General features: G+C 37.6%; 1 protein-coding gene across 1 annotated transcript; it reads left to right on the top strand.

Moving 5' to 3' along the window:
* The first annotated feature begins 355 nt into the window (after nucleotides 1–355).
* Nucleotides 356–17,464, top strand: AK3 (adenylate kinase 3). Its single transcript, XM_075209135.1, is given in 6 exon segments — nucleotides 356–708; nucleotides 710–821; nucleotides 7,786–7,905; nucleotides 11,340–11,512; nucleotides 12,671–12,789; nucleotides 14,164–17,464. Coding segments are annotated over 6 exon segments (669 nt in total). The 5' UTR covers nucleotides 356–672; the 3' UTR covers nucleotides 14,273–17,464.
* The last annotated feature ends 579 nt before the right edge of the window (nucleotides 17,465–18,043 follow it).

Here is an 18,043-nt window from a genome sequence, read left to right as displayed (position 1 = left end):
AGAGGGTTTATAGCGTGTAGTTGGCCAGTAATGGGAAACATGTGACAAGTGACATTTCTATGGATAACTGTTTTAAAACATTTGACTGTCCTTGGAAATTAGGGACGGTTGGTACCCTTTTAAACTAGTACATGAAAGAGTTACACTATCATTTTGTCTCACTGAATAGAATCGTTTGTACTAACAGTTCGTGCCTGTAAAAGGGAAAGTGACTGTAACCGACAGGGGTAATGATTGCCACGACTAGTATCATGAGAGAAAAAAGGGGGGAGCGCTCAGTACACTTCCTCCTCCAATAAAATGAAGCACATCAGCTGCTTGTTGCTGATCTCCGCCTCCTGGAACGTCAGCAGGAACAAGGGGCAGGCGAAAGAAGGAGAATGAGAGCATAGGGGAGACATAACCTAGTACATGCAAGGGGCGGGGGACACGAACATTCGGTCACAGCTTAATGGTGTTTTAGGAACCTCCTGCATTTTATTTTAGAACTTTTTATATGATAGGTTTCGCATAGTTGTTTTTTTTTTTAACTACATTTACAAATCCTGCACATGATCCCGCAACTTATAGTGCATAAATCCTGCTCTGCATGGGTCATTGTGTTTTTAGCCCATTTAACTTTTAAACAATAATTTGCGTACAGACAGACCAATTTATTTATTTTTTAACATCATGGTGGCTCGCATGCTGTTCCGAGCGGTGATCATGGGGCCCTCCGGGATCGGGGAAGGGGACGGTCTCGGACAGAATCGTAAAACATTTCGCTCTCAAGCACCTGTCCAGCGGTGATCTGCTTAGGCTGAACATCCAGAGGAAGACAGGTATATGTGACGGGAGGGGGCGGGTGGGTGTCATTTGCCCTGCACGTGAAATTCTAGTGTAACACCTCACAGGAGTTTTAAATGGTGCAGTAAGTTATGATATGTTTGTCAAGGTGAAAAGGATACGCGGTGACATTAACTTGGCTGCTTCGTGGATTTAATGATCTTCTCAGTTAACTTTAATAATAATAACTTCAATAATGGCTCTGTGATTATGACTGCTCTACATGGAGCTACCTAAGTACGTCTAGAGCCACAGAAAACGTGCAGCAACCAGTGACTTATTATTTTGTATGAATTTACATTTCTTACCTTAACAAAACTAATACAGATAAAAGAAATCTAGCAGGAAACCTGCTTATGATATGACTGAAGCTAATATTTTGTGATCGCTTATTATTCTGTTCTATTACTATGCCAGCTGTTACCAACTACTTTCATCTGCCTGGTGTGTTCTGGGGTTTCCTGGCCATGGCCTTTGCTTTGTGTTTTGTTTTTGTTTTTTTTTCTGTTTTCTGCATTTTTATTCTAGGGGGCACATTTACCAACAACCGCATAAAATGAAAAATCTTTTTCAGTACGTATAGCATTGATAAGGATTAAACTATTTCTCATATTTATGAAAAAAACCAACACAGGAACAGCCATTCCGAAAAACGGCTGTTTCTGTGAAGTGTATCACTTACTTAACACTTTCTTATCTCTTGTGGTCTTTGTAATCGTTGTGTGCATGCCCTGACTGCAAAACTCGTGCATGCGCACAGAGCAGTCTAGTGTAAAACGAAGAAAGACAAATTAGCATGTGACAGGGAGGGATCTCATGATCCCCCCCGCACATGCGCTGTCCAGCTCTGCTCTTCGGAGCAGAGCTGGACAGAAATGTAAAGTGAAGAGAAGACCAATTACAAAGATGTACGCCAGCTGTGCATTAACATAAGTTTCCAAAAATTAATAATTTTCGGAACTTGTTAGATTGCCTTAGGAGCAGTCCCCATACTATTTTATGGGCACTGCTCAGAAAACGATATGGGATGCAAAGTAGCAGATATCCACAATATCTTCTGCGATGTATAATCATAAATTTGAAGGATCCTTCAAATTGTAGCTGAATCACGGTAAGTGTCCTTTGGAGAGATTACATTGGTTGATAAATAGGCCCCTAGGTCTCATAAATTTGCATTCAAGCTCTGATGTACTTGGAATACTGTAGTTCATGTCCATGTTGGGCCGCTGCTGGGCTCCTTAGCACCCCCCCCCCCCCCTGCAGAATTTGTGCATGTCCTACACCCATTTGCATACAGAGAAAGCCATATGCCCTTGCACTTGTTCCGATACCTGCTGTATTTAGGAGGGAGCACAGGGCTGGCAGGTCGCCCCCTAAGTGCGACACACTCCTGTTGGCCTTACCATCATCTGCCAGCCCTGCATGCATGTTACATTATTTAATAGGCCAGTAGCCTGCAAGTAAACTAATTGTAGTGAAGCCATGTATGGTGCACAATTTCTGTGTCTGGATTTTTTTTGACTAATCTGGTGACTACTACCAATATAATAAAGTGTAAAAAAGAATTTTGACAAGTGCTTCACTCTCAATGGCAGCTAGATTAAACTTAAAACAATTATACACAAACTATGAAAAATGACGTGAAAAATATTAAAGTAAAAGCCAGCACGGTCTATCTCCCGCATAAAGTTAAAAAGTGATATAAAGTGATAATACAAAAATTATACTTCTATTCATATGTGAAAATTCTTCACTTGGCTGCATCGATAAGCGCAATATCCAATCGTATAAAACAAAAAACATAAACATAGTATAATACTGTAAACACATTGATGTGTTCCTAAAATATATTTTTCTCTGGTGTACAAGACTTTTCACAAGAGTATCCAAGAGGATGTTGTCCCTCTTATGTGAATGCACTTACAATGTATATACTTGTGTTAAAGTATCGCCACAATATTCAGAAAGGTCTACCACTGGTATATTCACCCCGATGGTGTTCCACTTACAATATAAATTCCTGATTGTCAGCTCTTAATGGATATCTTTTTTTTAATAAGCTGTCTGAAGAAATTTCTTCCTTCTAAGATATAACTTCAATATGACTGATGTTTTTTCTCCTCTAGATCCCATAATAAAATGAAAAGGAAGAAAACAGAAAAATCTAGTGTAGTATGTCAAAATATGAAAAATATTTTATTGCATCAAAAATATAATAAAATCCAACTGATTCAAGTTAGAGTCAGATGTTCCAACACAAGGGTAGGTGTACGCCTGTTATCCCAGCTTGACAGCAACTGCAACCAACACGTTTAGACCTGGTGAAAAGACCACAAAATGTGGAGGAAACAGAAAACACTAGCCTTACTTACAATATGACCACTACCACTTATGGCTCTACACGACTGAGTTCTGCCAATTAGATGTTATACTTACAGACTTATGCTAGTTGATGAGTTCCGGCTTCAGCACCAATACCTGATTATAATATGCAATATACTATATCACATAATATACTTAATGTTATAATATGCTATTATAGTATAATAATTTGCTCTCTGCATAGGTGGCAGGGAATTGAGTGGAAGGCTAAACTTGAAATCTCCATCAAAGGCCGTAATTACCTCCAACAGCCAGCACCTACAGTTATCTGAAGGTCTCATTTTTTTTTTCAGCATCCATAACCTAATACGCCTTCCATAATATGACCTTGTTGGCTTAACTCAAAAGTGAGCAGAAAGATAATGGTCCAGTCATCATCTTTGAATTTCTTAGCACTTCCTCAAACCATGTGGTCATAATGGTTGTGTTTTGTTTTTTTGTACAGCTGCTGATTCCCCACCTGTGTCAATAGCAAATAGCATGTGTGTGTATAAGGATGCTATAGGTCTGCAGATGTGTTAAATTCCTTAACTGTTACAATTCTGAACAAATGTTCTAAGCTCCCAAAACTGCACCAAAACTGTTGTATGATCATCACAATTTTCAGCTAAAAGATGTAATTCAATTTTATGGATACTTTTTTTCATGCTTACTATTATATGTGTAGTAATTAAATCCTTAAAATAAAAACTTGCACATGTATGAACTCCTGTGAAAATGCACTTACAGGTGATTGATTTACCACAACTGAAAATAAGTATATGGATAAGGATACTGGGAGACCTGTGAAAAATGTCCTGCAACATTAGCAACCAATCAGGTTTGCTTTCATTTTCTAAACTAACAGGAAAAAAAAGGAACGTTGCAGTGTAATTACCTACAGATTACTGTACTTCTTTGAACAATTACATGTGCACTAGTTTTCATAAATGTCATGCAGAGTCATTAAGGAGAGCAAAGCATAAAAAAGGAGTAACTTTGCACCTGGGCAAAACCATGTTGCATTGGAGGGGAGGTAAATTTAAAATGTGGAGACAGATTTATAGTTGGAATAGGGCATGTCCTAGACCAACTTTAAATGTCTGTGTAAAAATAAAGCTATCGAGTATTTGTTTGCTACGTGAAAAAACAGCCAGTATTCAACTTATGTGCAAAATAATAAACTAATTTGCACCCCTTGCATTGTAACATGGTTTTGTCCTGCAGAACATTTACTTTTTTTTTTTTGCCTTACTTTCCTTAATGACTCAGGCCCTCGGTGTTTTACTGTTGACTAAAACATAATTGAGCTTTGTAATATGTCATTAAAATAACTTTTTATAGTATTTGTTACTATGGTGCATCCCATGTTTTGTTATTTTGGGTAGTCATTTTTTAAAGTATTCCCCCCCTCCATTTGAAAGTTCAGTCTGTACCATTTTTTAACCTCCCTTATGGGCAGGCCCAATGATTAGCCAATACAATTGGATTGTTATCAAATGTAGTATTTGTTTTGCAGCTACTAGTTTCTGTTCTGTCCAATTTTTATTGTGAAAACATGGGTAACTATGTTAATGTTGCAGGATTGTTATACTTAAAAGAAATGCACAGTAGTTTGTTGATTACTGAGCTTTTATGCCATTTTCACACTTCTCCACTAGACATGACCTTTAGATGACTTTACTGCCTTGTTTGAACTATCTGAGCATGTGACTTAAATGTGACTTACAGCACAGGCTTTAAACTGCATACTCCTACAATGGAAACCAGAGACATTGTTTACAGTGTCACAAGGTTAGAGGGATTCTAAACTTCTTAATAGTATACTTTGATGATAAACATAACCTTTAAACACATTATAGTTTATAGCTATTTTCTGTTTGTAACATTTCTACATTCCTCCTTTTTTTTTTTTTTTTTTTTATACCTGTCTCACTTCTGTGCTTTTCTATGGCTTGTCACTTTCACTATGCAGCTAATCATAGGCTCTTCGTATTATCAGAAATGGGCTGATCATGTTGCCTAAAGAATAGGGTCTTCAGGGTTTCCAAAGAATCCCTTAATGAGTCCTTTTAACCCAAGTACCTTTTAAAATGAGTAAACTTACTGGCTGTACCCCTAATTTGGGGTAATGTATACCAACCAACCCCTTAAATATTTAAATCTAAAAAGTGTGTCTTTTATAAATACATTATATTGTATTTAATGTGATAAGCTTCAAATACCCCTAAAAATCTGTGATCCACCTGGGGTTCAGGAACCACAGGTTAAGAGACGATGGCCTGAGGTTGACTATATAAGTAAATGGAGCAAGAGATGACTAGAAGTTAGATCTACTTGCGCAAAGATGTGTATACTCGGACACTTTTCTTCAGATGTTATTTATGTGTCCTCAATAGTCGTGCCATAGATTTTAAAGTATAAATAAAGAAAAGCTCTTGTCAGTATCACTTGATGGCCTGATTTGCCCCAACATAGGAAAATTTATGATTAAACCAGTCAAAAAACCTGATGAAATATAAACTGGTAGAGGTATATAATGGTGTGCAGTGATGTCACTGAGCGCACTGGTGATTAGCCGCTACACTACAGAAACATTAGAAGAGCCGGGGGATGGGGATAGAGACTCAGCAGGGGGGGTATAGCCTCATTTGATGCGGTAGGTTGACCTTAAACTAGGAATAAAATTGGATTATGTTCAAGTGCAGATTTTATTATGTAAACTATGTGTAGAGTCGTTTATTCTGCTTTTTGGGAAAGTTGGATTGATGCTACGCCCCCCCCAATCACAAAGTATTAAGCTGAATAATGAACAATGCCCTCCCCACCCCTTATAGCCCAGTTTACAACAACATTACTTTTGACCCAAATGAAGTCAAGTAGACATATATGGCAGTAATGTGATCACAGCTTTGCCACCATTTTGCAGAAGGTTATTAAATTGGTAGAGCGCAGCACTTGCGAATACCAGCTCCAGCGACACTGTAACCATAATCTTCGTTAGCTGCCATCCACCCTAGGCCCAGAGATCCCACCCACTATCACTGGCTGTGCCCAAGAGACGCCCACATTCTGGTGTTGTGTGCTTCAACGTAACTTAATGGGGGTATCTCCATGGCCTTTCCTTGCTCCACCCAAAGGCTGCTGCCTGTAGTGCTTCTTTGACTTGCTGTCACCTCTCTGCAATCAAAAAAATGTTGAACAAAAAACAGCAACACTCCTACATTACTGTGCATTCTGGCTATAAAACAACTTGTTACCTCATTTGTACAACTCACTCCCAACTCTGCTTGTCTGTCCCGCTAGAAAGGAAGTATGTGAGGATAACGGGGTGATTGTGTCTGCTTTCCCCGGGGGCTCCACCTGCAACAGTACATTTATCAGCATAATGGCATAAATGCCCCTGCCTTTTTGATATTGGGTGTGGTGTTTTCCTATTGCAATGGCAAAGTCCAATCCTAACCCCTCCCCCATGTATCATCATCTCCATTTATTTATATAGCGCCACTGATTCTACAGCGCTGTACAGAGAACTCGCATCAGTCCCTGCCCCATTGGAGCTTACAGTCTAAATTCCCTAACATACATACATACATACAGACAGACACACAGACAGAGGCTAGGGTCAATTTTGATTGCAGCCAATTAACCTACTAGTATGTTTTTGAAGTGTGGGAGGAAACCGGAGCACCCAGAGGAAACCCACGCAAACACGGGGAGAACATACAAACTCCACACAGATAAGGCCAATGCTGTTCCAATACTTCCTCTTTCCCTGTCCCTCTGTAGCTGTTCCTAAACTTGCTTAACCTACCCCCTAGTGCCACTCATAGTTCCTTACTCTGTTAGAATGTCCAGCAATACTCCTGGATTTCTAGACGTTTTCACGGGACAGCAGTGCACCCTCCCACATCCTGTCCACTTCTTAAGTGAAGCAGGGGAGAGGGCTCAATAATGTGAATTTCATCATCCTGCATCCACCCCCCCTCCCACCGTATTATGTTGTAATTTTTAGTTCACCCCTGGTCTCTGCACCAGGGTCTGACCCGGGGGGAGGAGATCCAAAATGTTGGCAAGTATGGTGCCAAACAACATGACACCCAAAATTTCCTATTACATTCATCTCTTCATTTTTACAAAGGGAATGCTTTCTTGCTGGTGTTTAGGAAAAAAACATGCTCATTTGCTTTTATTTCGTTTTCTTGCAGTTTCAATAAAAAAAAAAACTAAGTCAGTACATTACAGATTACAAAATGAAATCAAGACATATTTCAAAATTGGATTTAACACAGAGGGAAGTTAAGGAATTGTACGTTGGTTAAGAGGTTACCCTTAACAATAAATTCTTTTAAGTTTTACACAACTAAAACCATGAAAAAATGTCTGCTAACCCTGCACCAGAAATGCCTATATAGTATGTTAAAATACTAGTCTTATTGCATTACTGAGCCTCAGCTACTATATTTTTAGAATGGATGCTTTGAACGTTTATCCAGTACTGACTGCTGTTACTGCCATTCAATATGTGATTAAAAGATCTGTGTTATATGTAATATGTCAATGTAAAAGCTAATTATCATATTCTCTATAAATCCACAGAAATTGGTTTTGTTGCAAAAAATTACATAGATCAAGGTCAGCTAGTTCCAGATGATGTGATTACCCAACTTATCCTACAAGAGCTAAATAACATGGGAGAACACAACTGGCTGCTGGATGGTGAGTCAGTCTGCAATGTGTGGTGTGTATGTTTATACTGTATTTTGTGGACTATGAGACACAGCCACGTTTCAGGACAAATGCATTACTTTCTGGTAGGTTTATGTACTTCATCCTTTCTCTGCCCTTGTTTTTGAGTCTCTCATTGTCTCTCTCTCCGAACTTTGTTTTTCAATTTCTAAAAGAGCTTTTATTAGCGACACAAAATATTGTAGCATTGGTGTGGGTTATATGGTAGGTGCTTGGGTGTTACATTAAAGTGCGATAAGTGGAGATGAGGAATATTTAATTATTTTGTGGTTAATGGGGTTCTTCTCAGTCTGTGACAGGAGCTGGCATAGTGTGCAGCAAGTTCCACAGTGTCTCCTAGGAGGATGACTTGTTTCCTCTGCTGCTCCGTGGAGCTGAAGTCTGGGATGTAAGCCAACAGTCTCTGGAAGTGAGTGTCCTTTACTCTAGAGTATTTAGAGCATAAAATGGGGCTTAACCTCCAGTACTCCTGGCTCACACTGCTGGCTTTCACTGGACTGGGTGTTTTTCTATGTCTCTCTGACACAATATACGTGCACATTTAACCAGTGCAAGTAGAGTGCCTGTCTTTTTTTTTTTTTTTTTTTTTTCCCATGGAGTCGGATGTGTAAAATTCCTCTATTTTATTTATTTCCTTGATTTGGAGTTTTCAAACAGAGATGTGAGAAGTTGCTTCAGGCCATATGGCTGAGCATTGCTTTATTGGTCATATGAGATGGGCGACTGTTTATATGTGCCCAGTATATTCTTTTCTGAGTAATGGCAATCTGCTAGGCATGCATTCTTTGATAGGCTTGTTTGCACTTGGAGAATATATTTACAGAATTCCAGATGTTGTATTTGCTGGACTAGACACTCAGGGGGTCTCAATATGTGACGGAGCCTCACTGTCTGAAGAGGATTGGGTTCATTATCTCATTCAAGATGCTGTTGAATAGTTTGCCCTGTGTGGTTGTCTGGCCCTAGATGTATGTATGTATCAAGATATTTAGGAGATTTTATAAGGTTTATCAGACTATTTTATGACACAACAGTTTGTTCTGATCACTTGCACTTTTTCATATGTATTTCACTGTCCTCAATTGGTTATTACCATTTTAATGATATTAATAAGTTATATTTTAAGCAATTATTAGTCGTTCCTCCCCGCTGAATAATCAATGATTATACCATGAGTTATTGTACCCCTTATTTTTAACCAACTTTCTCTTATTTTCTTTGAATGTTATTAAGTTTTTGATGGTACTCCAATGAAGTTAATTATAAACCAATAGACCGTTGTGGTATTGCACTATGTTACTATAGGGAATATAACTCTCATTAATTGGTGCGACAAAATCTCTGTTTCCTCTCATGGACTCATTCTCTGCCTGGGTCCACGTTTCAAGGAGAATTTGGAGATCAATATTGTGCAGTCCTTGCTTGAAGTCTGGATCATTTATTTTAGATCCCAAGACATTCAAACATGTATAATTTAAGCTATTTATTAAAATGTTCTAAATATGACATTATAGTGAGCAAAACTCCTGATTAAGACAGATCTATATATTTGTGGAAGTATTTGTTAGTTCTTTGGCTTTTATGTCTGTTTACATTAGTTATCATAGAGGGTGCAGAGCAGGGTTCTGATCTAATGCATTTTATTGTTCTGTGTCACTGGGTATTTATAGGACTGGCAGCTTCCTCCAGTGCCATCATCGGGGACCCTCTTGTGGATAGAAACATGATTTTGTTGAATTACATTTTATTTTTGAATTATCTGCTGTAGTCTATCCGCCCAATACAATATCTTTTAGCTCTCGTGTTGTGGTCAACTACTTGTTTATTTAGGGTTGTTGTTGTACAGGTAACAAAGTGTTACACTAGTTGTATATTGGATATTAAGCAGATTTTAGGTGCCAGCTGCCTGTTAATATGTTGTGATGTCATGCTGTATGTTCTTTCTTGGCAGCAGAGATATTATCTTGGAGCTGGGGAATTGTGTGTATCCTGTGTATATGTCCTGAGTTTTGGTTTGTTAATGTCATCTCTACACCTTTTGTTTCTGTAGCTTTCTCTCTGTTGTTACCCTTGGTTATACTACTATTCTGCAGCTACAATCGGGGGCATGGAAGTAACATTAGTCCTGTGTGTCCCCTGTTGGCAGATTGAGGTTAGAAGCAGAAGCAGCGTTTCTTCAGCTTACACCTTCAGTCTGTCATTGAGATCAGTGCTAGGGAGACGTGTTGGAAGTGGCATCGCTCCTTCCCAGCTGCAGATTGGAGTAGGACATTTCTGTTGCTTAGCATTGCTGCTATAGTAAAAATGCAGCAGCTGCTTACTGTGCCACCATATGACTTGTGAACCTCTACGAACCATTTGTAGGTGTTAAAATTGCTTATTGTGTGAAAAATACTGGATGTACTTGTCGGTGTAAGTTTAATACAATATGTAGACTGACTAAATCATGTCACATGGGTTTCCTAACTTTAAAATGATGTAATTAATGTAAAATCACATATTCATGTATTATGGGTTCTCTCATTTATGATAAAATAAACCCCTATAAATGCAGTATGGTCAACTAGTCTTTTTAAGGAAACCTCTGACTTAGATCGCCTTGCATTATTATGCACAATTGGAGAGACTGGATCAGAGGCCTAATGCAGTTGTCATGGAAAATAGTGATCTGAAAAGTGTTTTTTTTTTTGTTTTTTTTTAAACAAAAGTACAGAAGAATTCATCAGAGAGCCATCTGACAGAGGCTGATTAAGATGACTCCTCCCAAGCATTCTAAACACTAGGGATATATCCCTGTCATAAGGGAAACTTGACGTGCACAGTATATCATACAATTTTTTAGGATGAACATCGGATATAAAAAGACAAAAAATACGTAAGCCATTGTTAAAAACAAAAAGCCTATATTACTCACATTTGGCAGAATCTACTTGCCAATCAAATAGGAAAAAATAAGCTGTTTTATATAAACCATTTAGACTTTAAGCACTCACAAGAATGACTTTCTTTCCTTTTGTGTCCACCCCCACCCTTAAAAATCTGTTAGCCAGTTTTCTCATCCTCTGTGTCTGCTGCACTCTACCATGTGACCTGTTCTGTTACCCCTGTATTGTTATGTCTTGCTAATTGTCATGTTATACTACGTCACATTATATTCTGTCATTGGCTTGGCTTTTGTGGTGCAGTATAAAAAAACATTATTAATAACACTTGAACTGTAAACACGTGTGGTCGTGGCCATCGCCCAATCAGCGTATTGGACCTGTCTGATCAAATTTGCTCAGGCAGATCATATACTTTTAGGTCCACAAATGTTAAAAAAAAAAAATTGGGGTCCAAATCTGCCAAACTAGGCAATGAAATACTGCCACTGAACAGGAGGTGTCTTTGTTTTATTTCTTTAGGTTTTCCAAGGACTGTCACACAAGCACAAGCTCTTGACAAAGCTCATCAGATAAACACTGTCATTGACTTGAATGTGCCATTTCAGACCATTAAGGATCGTCTCACTGCACGGTGGATACACCCTGGCAGTGGCAGAGTGTATAACACTGATTTTAATCCACCCAAAGTCCCGGTAAGGGTGATTTATTTATTTTTGATAATGGGACGAGAGGGTAGGGGGAAGTATTTGGTATCTATATGATAACTGTACATTTAGTTTGAACTATGTAGTTAACGTTCATTGGTTTGAATGGTAACTAAACCCAAGTATTGAATTTTACCTTTATTGTTCATATTTGAAAATGTCATTGTTAGCCTGATATTCCACTGCAGATTGGATGAAAAGTAAAGCATTAACTACCCACTCCATTACTGTCACCTAAACTTCCTGCTACTCAATAAACAATACCCAAAAAACATTACAATGGCTTTCTGCTCTTGATACAAAGAGTTCCAGCACTGACTGTGATAACACACTGATTAGTTGGCTGGTTAAATTATTTTATATGCTATGTCCAGGAGACTTGGCTTAATTCATTTAGTGCTGGTTGGTACACATGCTGGATGTAAATCCCAGTATCCGTTCCTGGTTTTTATTTGTAGAGAGATTGGTTTCACTGATTATGTGAGTGTTAAAGTATCGCTGCCTTTTATGCAGAGGTGTTCTGACCGTTTCTGCTGGCCGAGACTGCTCTTAAACACCGAGGCTTTGCTCTTCTGTGGCCCCAGTCCTCTAGCTATCACTGCAGGATTGAGTGTGGTGATCTGATGATAGCAGAGGAATAATACTCCTTATCTTATCAATGATGTCACGTGACTGAAACAACTGGGGAACTAGGGAGAGGCATGTTGGATCATGGAGCCATGGCAGGAACCTTTCTCTCTACTGTCCCTAGGAGGGTGCTATCTGAGACCAGGCACTCTCCTCGCCTAATGGGAAGTAGTGGCCCTCTTGTATAGAATTCAATACAAGAGACTTGATATTTAAACTACCAGGACTCAGTGATATAGCTAGAAATCAGAAACTTCATTGTTTATCTTAAATACACCAATTTCTGATTAGTTGTTCTGTGTAAACTTTGCACCTAAATGCATTGTTAGTAAATGCACCCTAGAGGGAGTGGAAGACCAGAGCGTTAAACCAGGTTACCGTGGATGAGAAGCAGTCTCATGAAAATAAGTTTGGTTAATCTAATCCATTTATGTATGTGGGGCATGCAGCTTTTGGGGGGGGCTATTGGCACTCTCTCCGAGACTATTCATTCTTGCAATGTTTCCTTTATACCAATAGGGAATTGATGATCTTACTGGAGAACCTATAATTCAGCGTGAAGATGACAAGCCAGAAACTGTTATTAAGAGATTGAAAGCTTATGAGGCCCTTACAAGGCCTGTGTTGGAGTATTATCAGTAAGTATTCATTTTATATATTTTTCATAGTAAAAGCTATAGAATAAAGTGTTTACTTCTGTAAAATTGTATGTATTCTGTTTGAGTTATACTAAAAGCTTTGAGAGAGGGTCAGTGTTAGTATTTGGCTTTGTATAGGTGTCATCAATTCCAAGTTTTTTTTTATATTTTTTTTTTTCTTGCACACTTCCTTCATTTTTGTAGGAATTCCCTGTGAACTGAGGCTTTTTTTTTTTCTCTGGATACTCTTTAGTGATGCAGACTGCGGCAATATTATAACAAACCGCTACACATAACGTTCAGTTTATTAGAAACCGTTTCAAGGATTTATCAGAACTGATACACCACACTCATGACAAGGGTAATCAATAAATAAACTATATACAAAGAAAAACACGCTAAATCAAGTAGGAATATAAACCAATGAAACAAGATGGGGCTGTTTCCTCCTCGGAGGTTCAGTATGCTTTTATTATATTGGGTCACCCTTGTGCCTTAAGGTTGCCACACATGGACCAATCCTGCTGTTTGATAAGAGAGTTAAACAGGATCCTTGTTCAATTTAGTCATACATGTAGGTGGCCAACTCAGATGCGTTTCAGTCACTGCGGCTAAATCAAGCCCAGCTTTACTGTGTCCTGCCAGTCGGGATAATAACACAGGCCGATAGTGGTCAGCGTTCAACTGCCCAGCAATGAGCCTATTGATTTTGATAGTCTCATTATCTGGTGTTAAAGGAGTTTTGGGACCAGACACACTGATGTCTGATCAGTTCACTGATATTGGTTGTGATATTGCAGCCCTAAGGACCTTTTTAGACAATGGAAAAATTCATGGCGCGAACATCTAAATGACTGTTTTTTAACCTCCTGTTAATTTATGTTTCTGCCATGAGGCTCTGTGAGAACTTGTGTGGCAGAATATTAAGGGAGGCTATAAGTGATTGACATCTGCTATTAACTCCTCACACCTCTCATTATGGCTTGATCACTACTGGACTAATGTGATCACTTAGGTTTGTTTGTATTTTCTTGGAAAATATTAATTAACCTGTTTGCAACAGGGCATAAATGTATATCTTAAGCCTGGCTCAGTCAAGACACTTTAACGGTTAATGTAATGCAGTCTTTTAGAGCACTGGAATGAGTGTTGTATTGACATGAGATATGGAAACATCTTTGTCAAAACAGTGTTTAAATGTAATGAAGGTAAATGATGCAGTTTGTATACATTTAGGAAGATTGTATAGAACCAAAAGAAAAGTGCAAAATCATTTCCACATTTTTCGCTATGCTCCATCAATAAATTATCACAAAAAAAAGTGATTACATTTTATCTCTTAATTTGACCAGTTTTATTCTGTTGTCTTTCTAGAAACAAAGGTGTTTTGGAAACGTTTTCTGGGACAGAAACCAACAAGATCTGGCCACTTGTCCATTCTTTCCTGTGCACAAAGCTGCCTGATGTTCTCCAGCAGAAGTAGAGAGAAGAGGACAAGTTCCATGAAAAATGGACTATAAATTACGTGCCACTCGACAAGAATGTTTGTTTTTAAGCAAAATAATTTGGTGCCCTATTTTCTTAATTCCATTGAAGTCATTTGTAATTTTTTTTTTTTTTTTTAAATAGCCTTTTTAGAAAAAAAAAAATGAATGAGGTTTCTGATATTTTAACTGGTTTTAAAGATCATATTTTTATGTAATGTGGTGCCTGAAATTTTGAAGAGATTTGACAAAGAAATCCTTTTAAAGGGCAAAAAAAGGACGTGGGAAAACTGTTACCTTAATAGTTTCTCGAAACTAGGTTTTGTAAACCCTTTATAGAACTCTGCATTTTAGTACATATAGCTTTGCGCCTTCTTCATATCTTCAGTTATTGTCTTTTGATGCCATAAGCAGAAGTAGATGATTCTTTGATTTGTGTTATCAAATTTGTGCTTTCCCCTTGTAGTAAGAAGGTCGTCGGTGCATGTCCCCTGCTGGAGACCTTTTGGTTTCGTATGAAATGAGCAAACTTTGTTACAGTGCATTAACTGGTTTATTTTATTACTCCAGATTGCAGAACAATGCAGGGTTCATCCTGCATTTTGTTTTTGTCTGAAAAAGTTGCTTGCTGTAATTTGAAATCCAGAGGAGAAAGCTAGTTCTATATGGCTCGAAATCCTGAGTGCTCTGAACGGTGTGATGCCCGTTACATTCCTGATTTAAAGGGGACCTGGCAGGTTTGCATTGATTTAAGAGAAAACTGCACCTAATCCTCACTAGCATTATAATTTTTACTCATGAATTTGTCTAATTGATGTTACTTGTTGTCTCCGCTTGACAGTGTTTAATAAGCTTTTCCTTCTATGGAGTAAAGTGATCAAGCTGCAGGTTTAAAAAAGTACAGATGGTTGCTCTAGCAAACAATCAGATTCTAGTTATCATTTATTTAGTACATCCTACAAAAATGACAGCTAGAATCTGATTGGTTGCTATAGGCAACGTCTCCACTTTTTCAAACCCGCAGCTTGATAAATTTACCCCTATGTGTTTTAATGCTGGTTAATTAATCTGTTCATATAGGCGGATACTTGCCCAGCAGTTTCTCTGTATTGCGTTTCTGTGGCCATAAAATACTGTTAATGTAATATAAATGTAACCAAACCAAACATTGTATTATGGGTGGTATATAGGGCCTATTCTCAGTACATCTGAAACAATCCACTTGTTTTACATCATTTAACAATTAAAACTAGTGAATAAAGAAGCGCTAACAAGACTTGTGGAGATAACCTGCATTGTATTTCCAGATTTTATTGTATGTCCTAACTTTGGTGTACATAATTAGGAACCAACCTGACCACTTTCACCACTCTAACTTGTACTAGCCATTGTTCTTGGTTCCTGTACATTTACTCTAAATTAATAAGTAGCTCATATTTTGTGTATGCTGTTTGAAACACTATGTTGCAGGAACATTGCAGTTCTTCAGGAAAATATTTGAAAGCAGAAAGTATCAGTAAGTGTCTGTACTGTGCTGAAATGGCAGCGTAACGGCTTTTAAAAATGTTTTAAATGTCAGAAGATACATGAAACCCCACCCACTGTGCTAAGATGACTGATTTGGCATGTTACCTTGTCTTGATAACCATTTACTTACATCCTAGCTTTTTACCTTTTCCCTAAAAATTATCAGCCCTTGATTCCTACTACAGATCAGTTGCTTTTGTAAATGTTTTGTCCTAGAACAGAAAGGAACATTGTGTTGCATTTTCTGCATCTATTAAAATACATACTGACTGTATTATTGTTATACTTTGAGTGAATGTACTATGTTTGTGTAGTGCTAATGTCATTACCTCATAAACATACCAGCCAGGATCATACACAAGACTACCTCCTTTACTGCTCACTGTGAGCATTCATACCCTCGAACGCTAATTACATACATATGGTTCTCTAGGCAACTGTGGCTTAACTATGTTATTAGTGGGAATAGTTCAAGCCATTTAGCTAGAAAAATTAATCTAAAAATGTATTAAAATAAAATCGTATCCTAAACTAGTCATGTTCAATATCAAGTTTATGGTATTTGATAAGCAAATTGATTTTTAATGTTATTACAGAAGACACTGTACTTCAATAAAGATCTAAGCTCTTCATACTACTGGGAAATGTCTGGCACACTGGGAAGTATAAAAAGGATATAAAAGTTGAACCAGAACAATGTCTGAATTATTATTTTTAACATTCAAAATATTTCATATATAACATAACAAGCACAAACGTTACAGATTTTAGCTTTTGTAGCTCTGCTTTTTTTTAAAAAAAAAAAAAAAATCTGCCTTTAATTTCAGCAACATTTTCAGTCTAATTTCATTGTTAATCTGGATATACCTATTAACTGAAAAAAATTAATCTCAAATTCCACTTTATGCTAGAGCAATCCTATAATGAGGTAGTTTAGAAGTAATGGCCATAACACTGCTGATGTCATTGCAGTTGAAAAGGAAGAGAACGATGAGGTAATTCTGTGACATGTTTATGATGTCACTGCTAACAACTCCTTTTTCTATCATGTCCGAAACATCACTCTTCACCACCTGCATTTTAAAAAACAAAAAGTAAAGAAAAAAAGTGATAATTATAAGAGTGCCAGTTGGGAGGCAACAAAGTGCTTTCCCTGACTAGGTACTGAAATCAGTGTAGATGACATCATCGCTTTCCAGTCTATAAGCCACGTTTCACCTGCATATATGGACTTACAAACCTGTTTCCTGCTTTTATTAGTAGCCTGCTTCAAAGCTATATTTATTAATCGCATGCAGTTAGAATACGTTTGAGCATTGATTTAAGCATTTGCCTCCCAATTAAGAGTATATTGAAATGGATCAAATTAACAGATTTTTGAAAGCGTTCATAATGTATGATTTAATTGTCTATAGATATATATCATGATTCATTAGTAATCTTCAGAAATATGTACAAAAAGTGAAATCAGCATGTCACAGCTGCGAATTTAAAAAAAAGGTACGAAAATGTATTCTTTACTTTTTATTAATCTGTGAATGTTTTATGAAATGTTTGTGCCTTCTTTATGTGAAATTGTTTGTACGCTGATTTGCAGATAAACACAAGGACCATTCTACAACTGTGTAGCTCTCAATAAAAAAAGGACTGCTGTTCACCCTGAATGGTATTATTATTTTTTTTCTCTCTTCTCTTGCTGTTGATGTGAAGGCTTTATTTACCATCAGGTGGCATGGTTTAATTACAAAATGAATAAATATGATTTTATAAGCACCACAATCATTATTAAGCCTTAAACATACAAATAGTAGACAAAAAACATAGATAAATGAAGGATATCAAGCATATTAAAAGCAAATAACTATGCTCTACCCTGGTTGCCTATAGATATGGGTTATGTGGCTGCAATAGGAGATCTCTGTGATAGTGAAAGAGGGTGGTTTTTGGGGTGCATTGGCAGTAGCTTAAGTGACCAAGACTTAACGGTGTCTAAGGTGATATTGGCATGGAGCTTCCTGCTCCAAGGAAAAAAACATCATATGCAAAGGGAAACAGGGGTTTAGTGCATACTCGCAAGGTTGTGATTTCTGTGTATTAATTCAAAGTGCAAGACTAAACAGGCAAGCAGCTGCCAATCAATTTACTGCAAATTGCAACCTGTAGTGAGTTTCATCAAATGGTCCTACAAGAACTCAGACAGGACCCAGACTCGGATATTCTAATCTGATTTCAATGCATAAACC

This window comes from Mixophyes fleayi, chromosome 1, assembly GCF_038048845.1.
Source record: "Mixophyes fleayi isolate aMixFle1 chromosome 1, aMixFle1.hap1, whole genome shotgun sequence".
NCBI lineage: Eukaryota > Metazoa > Chordata > Amphibia > Anura > Limnodynastidae > Mixophyes > Mixophyes fleayi.
This window is presented reverse-complemented; position numbering and strand designations above follow the sequence as displayed.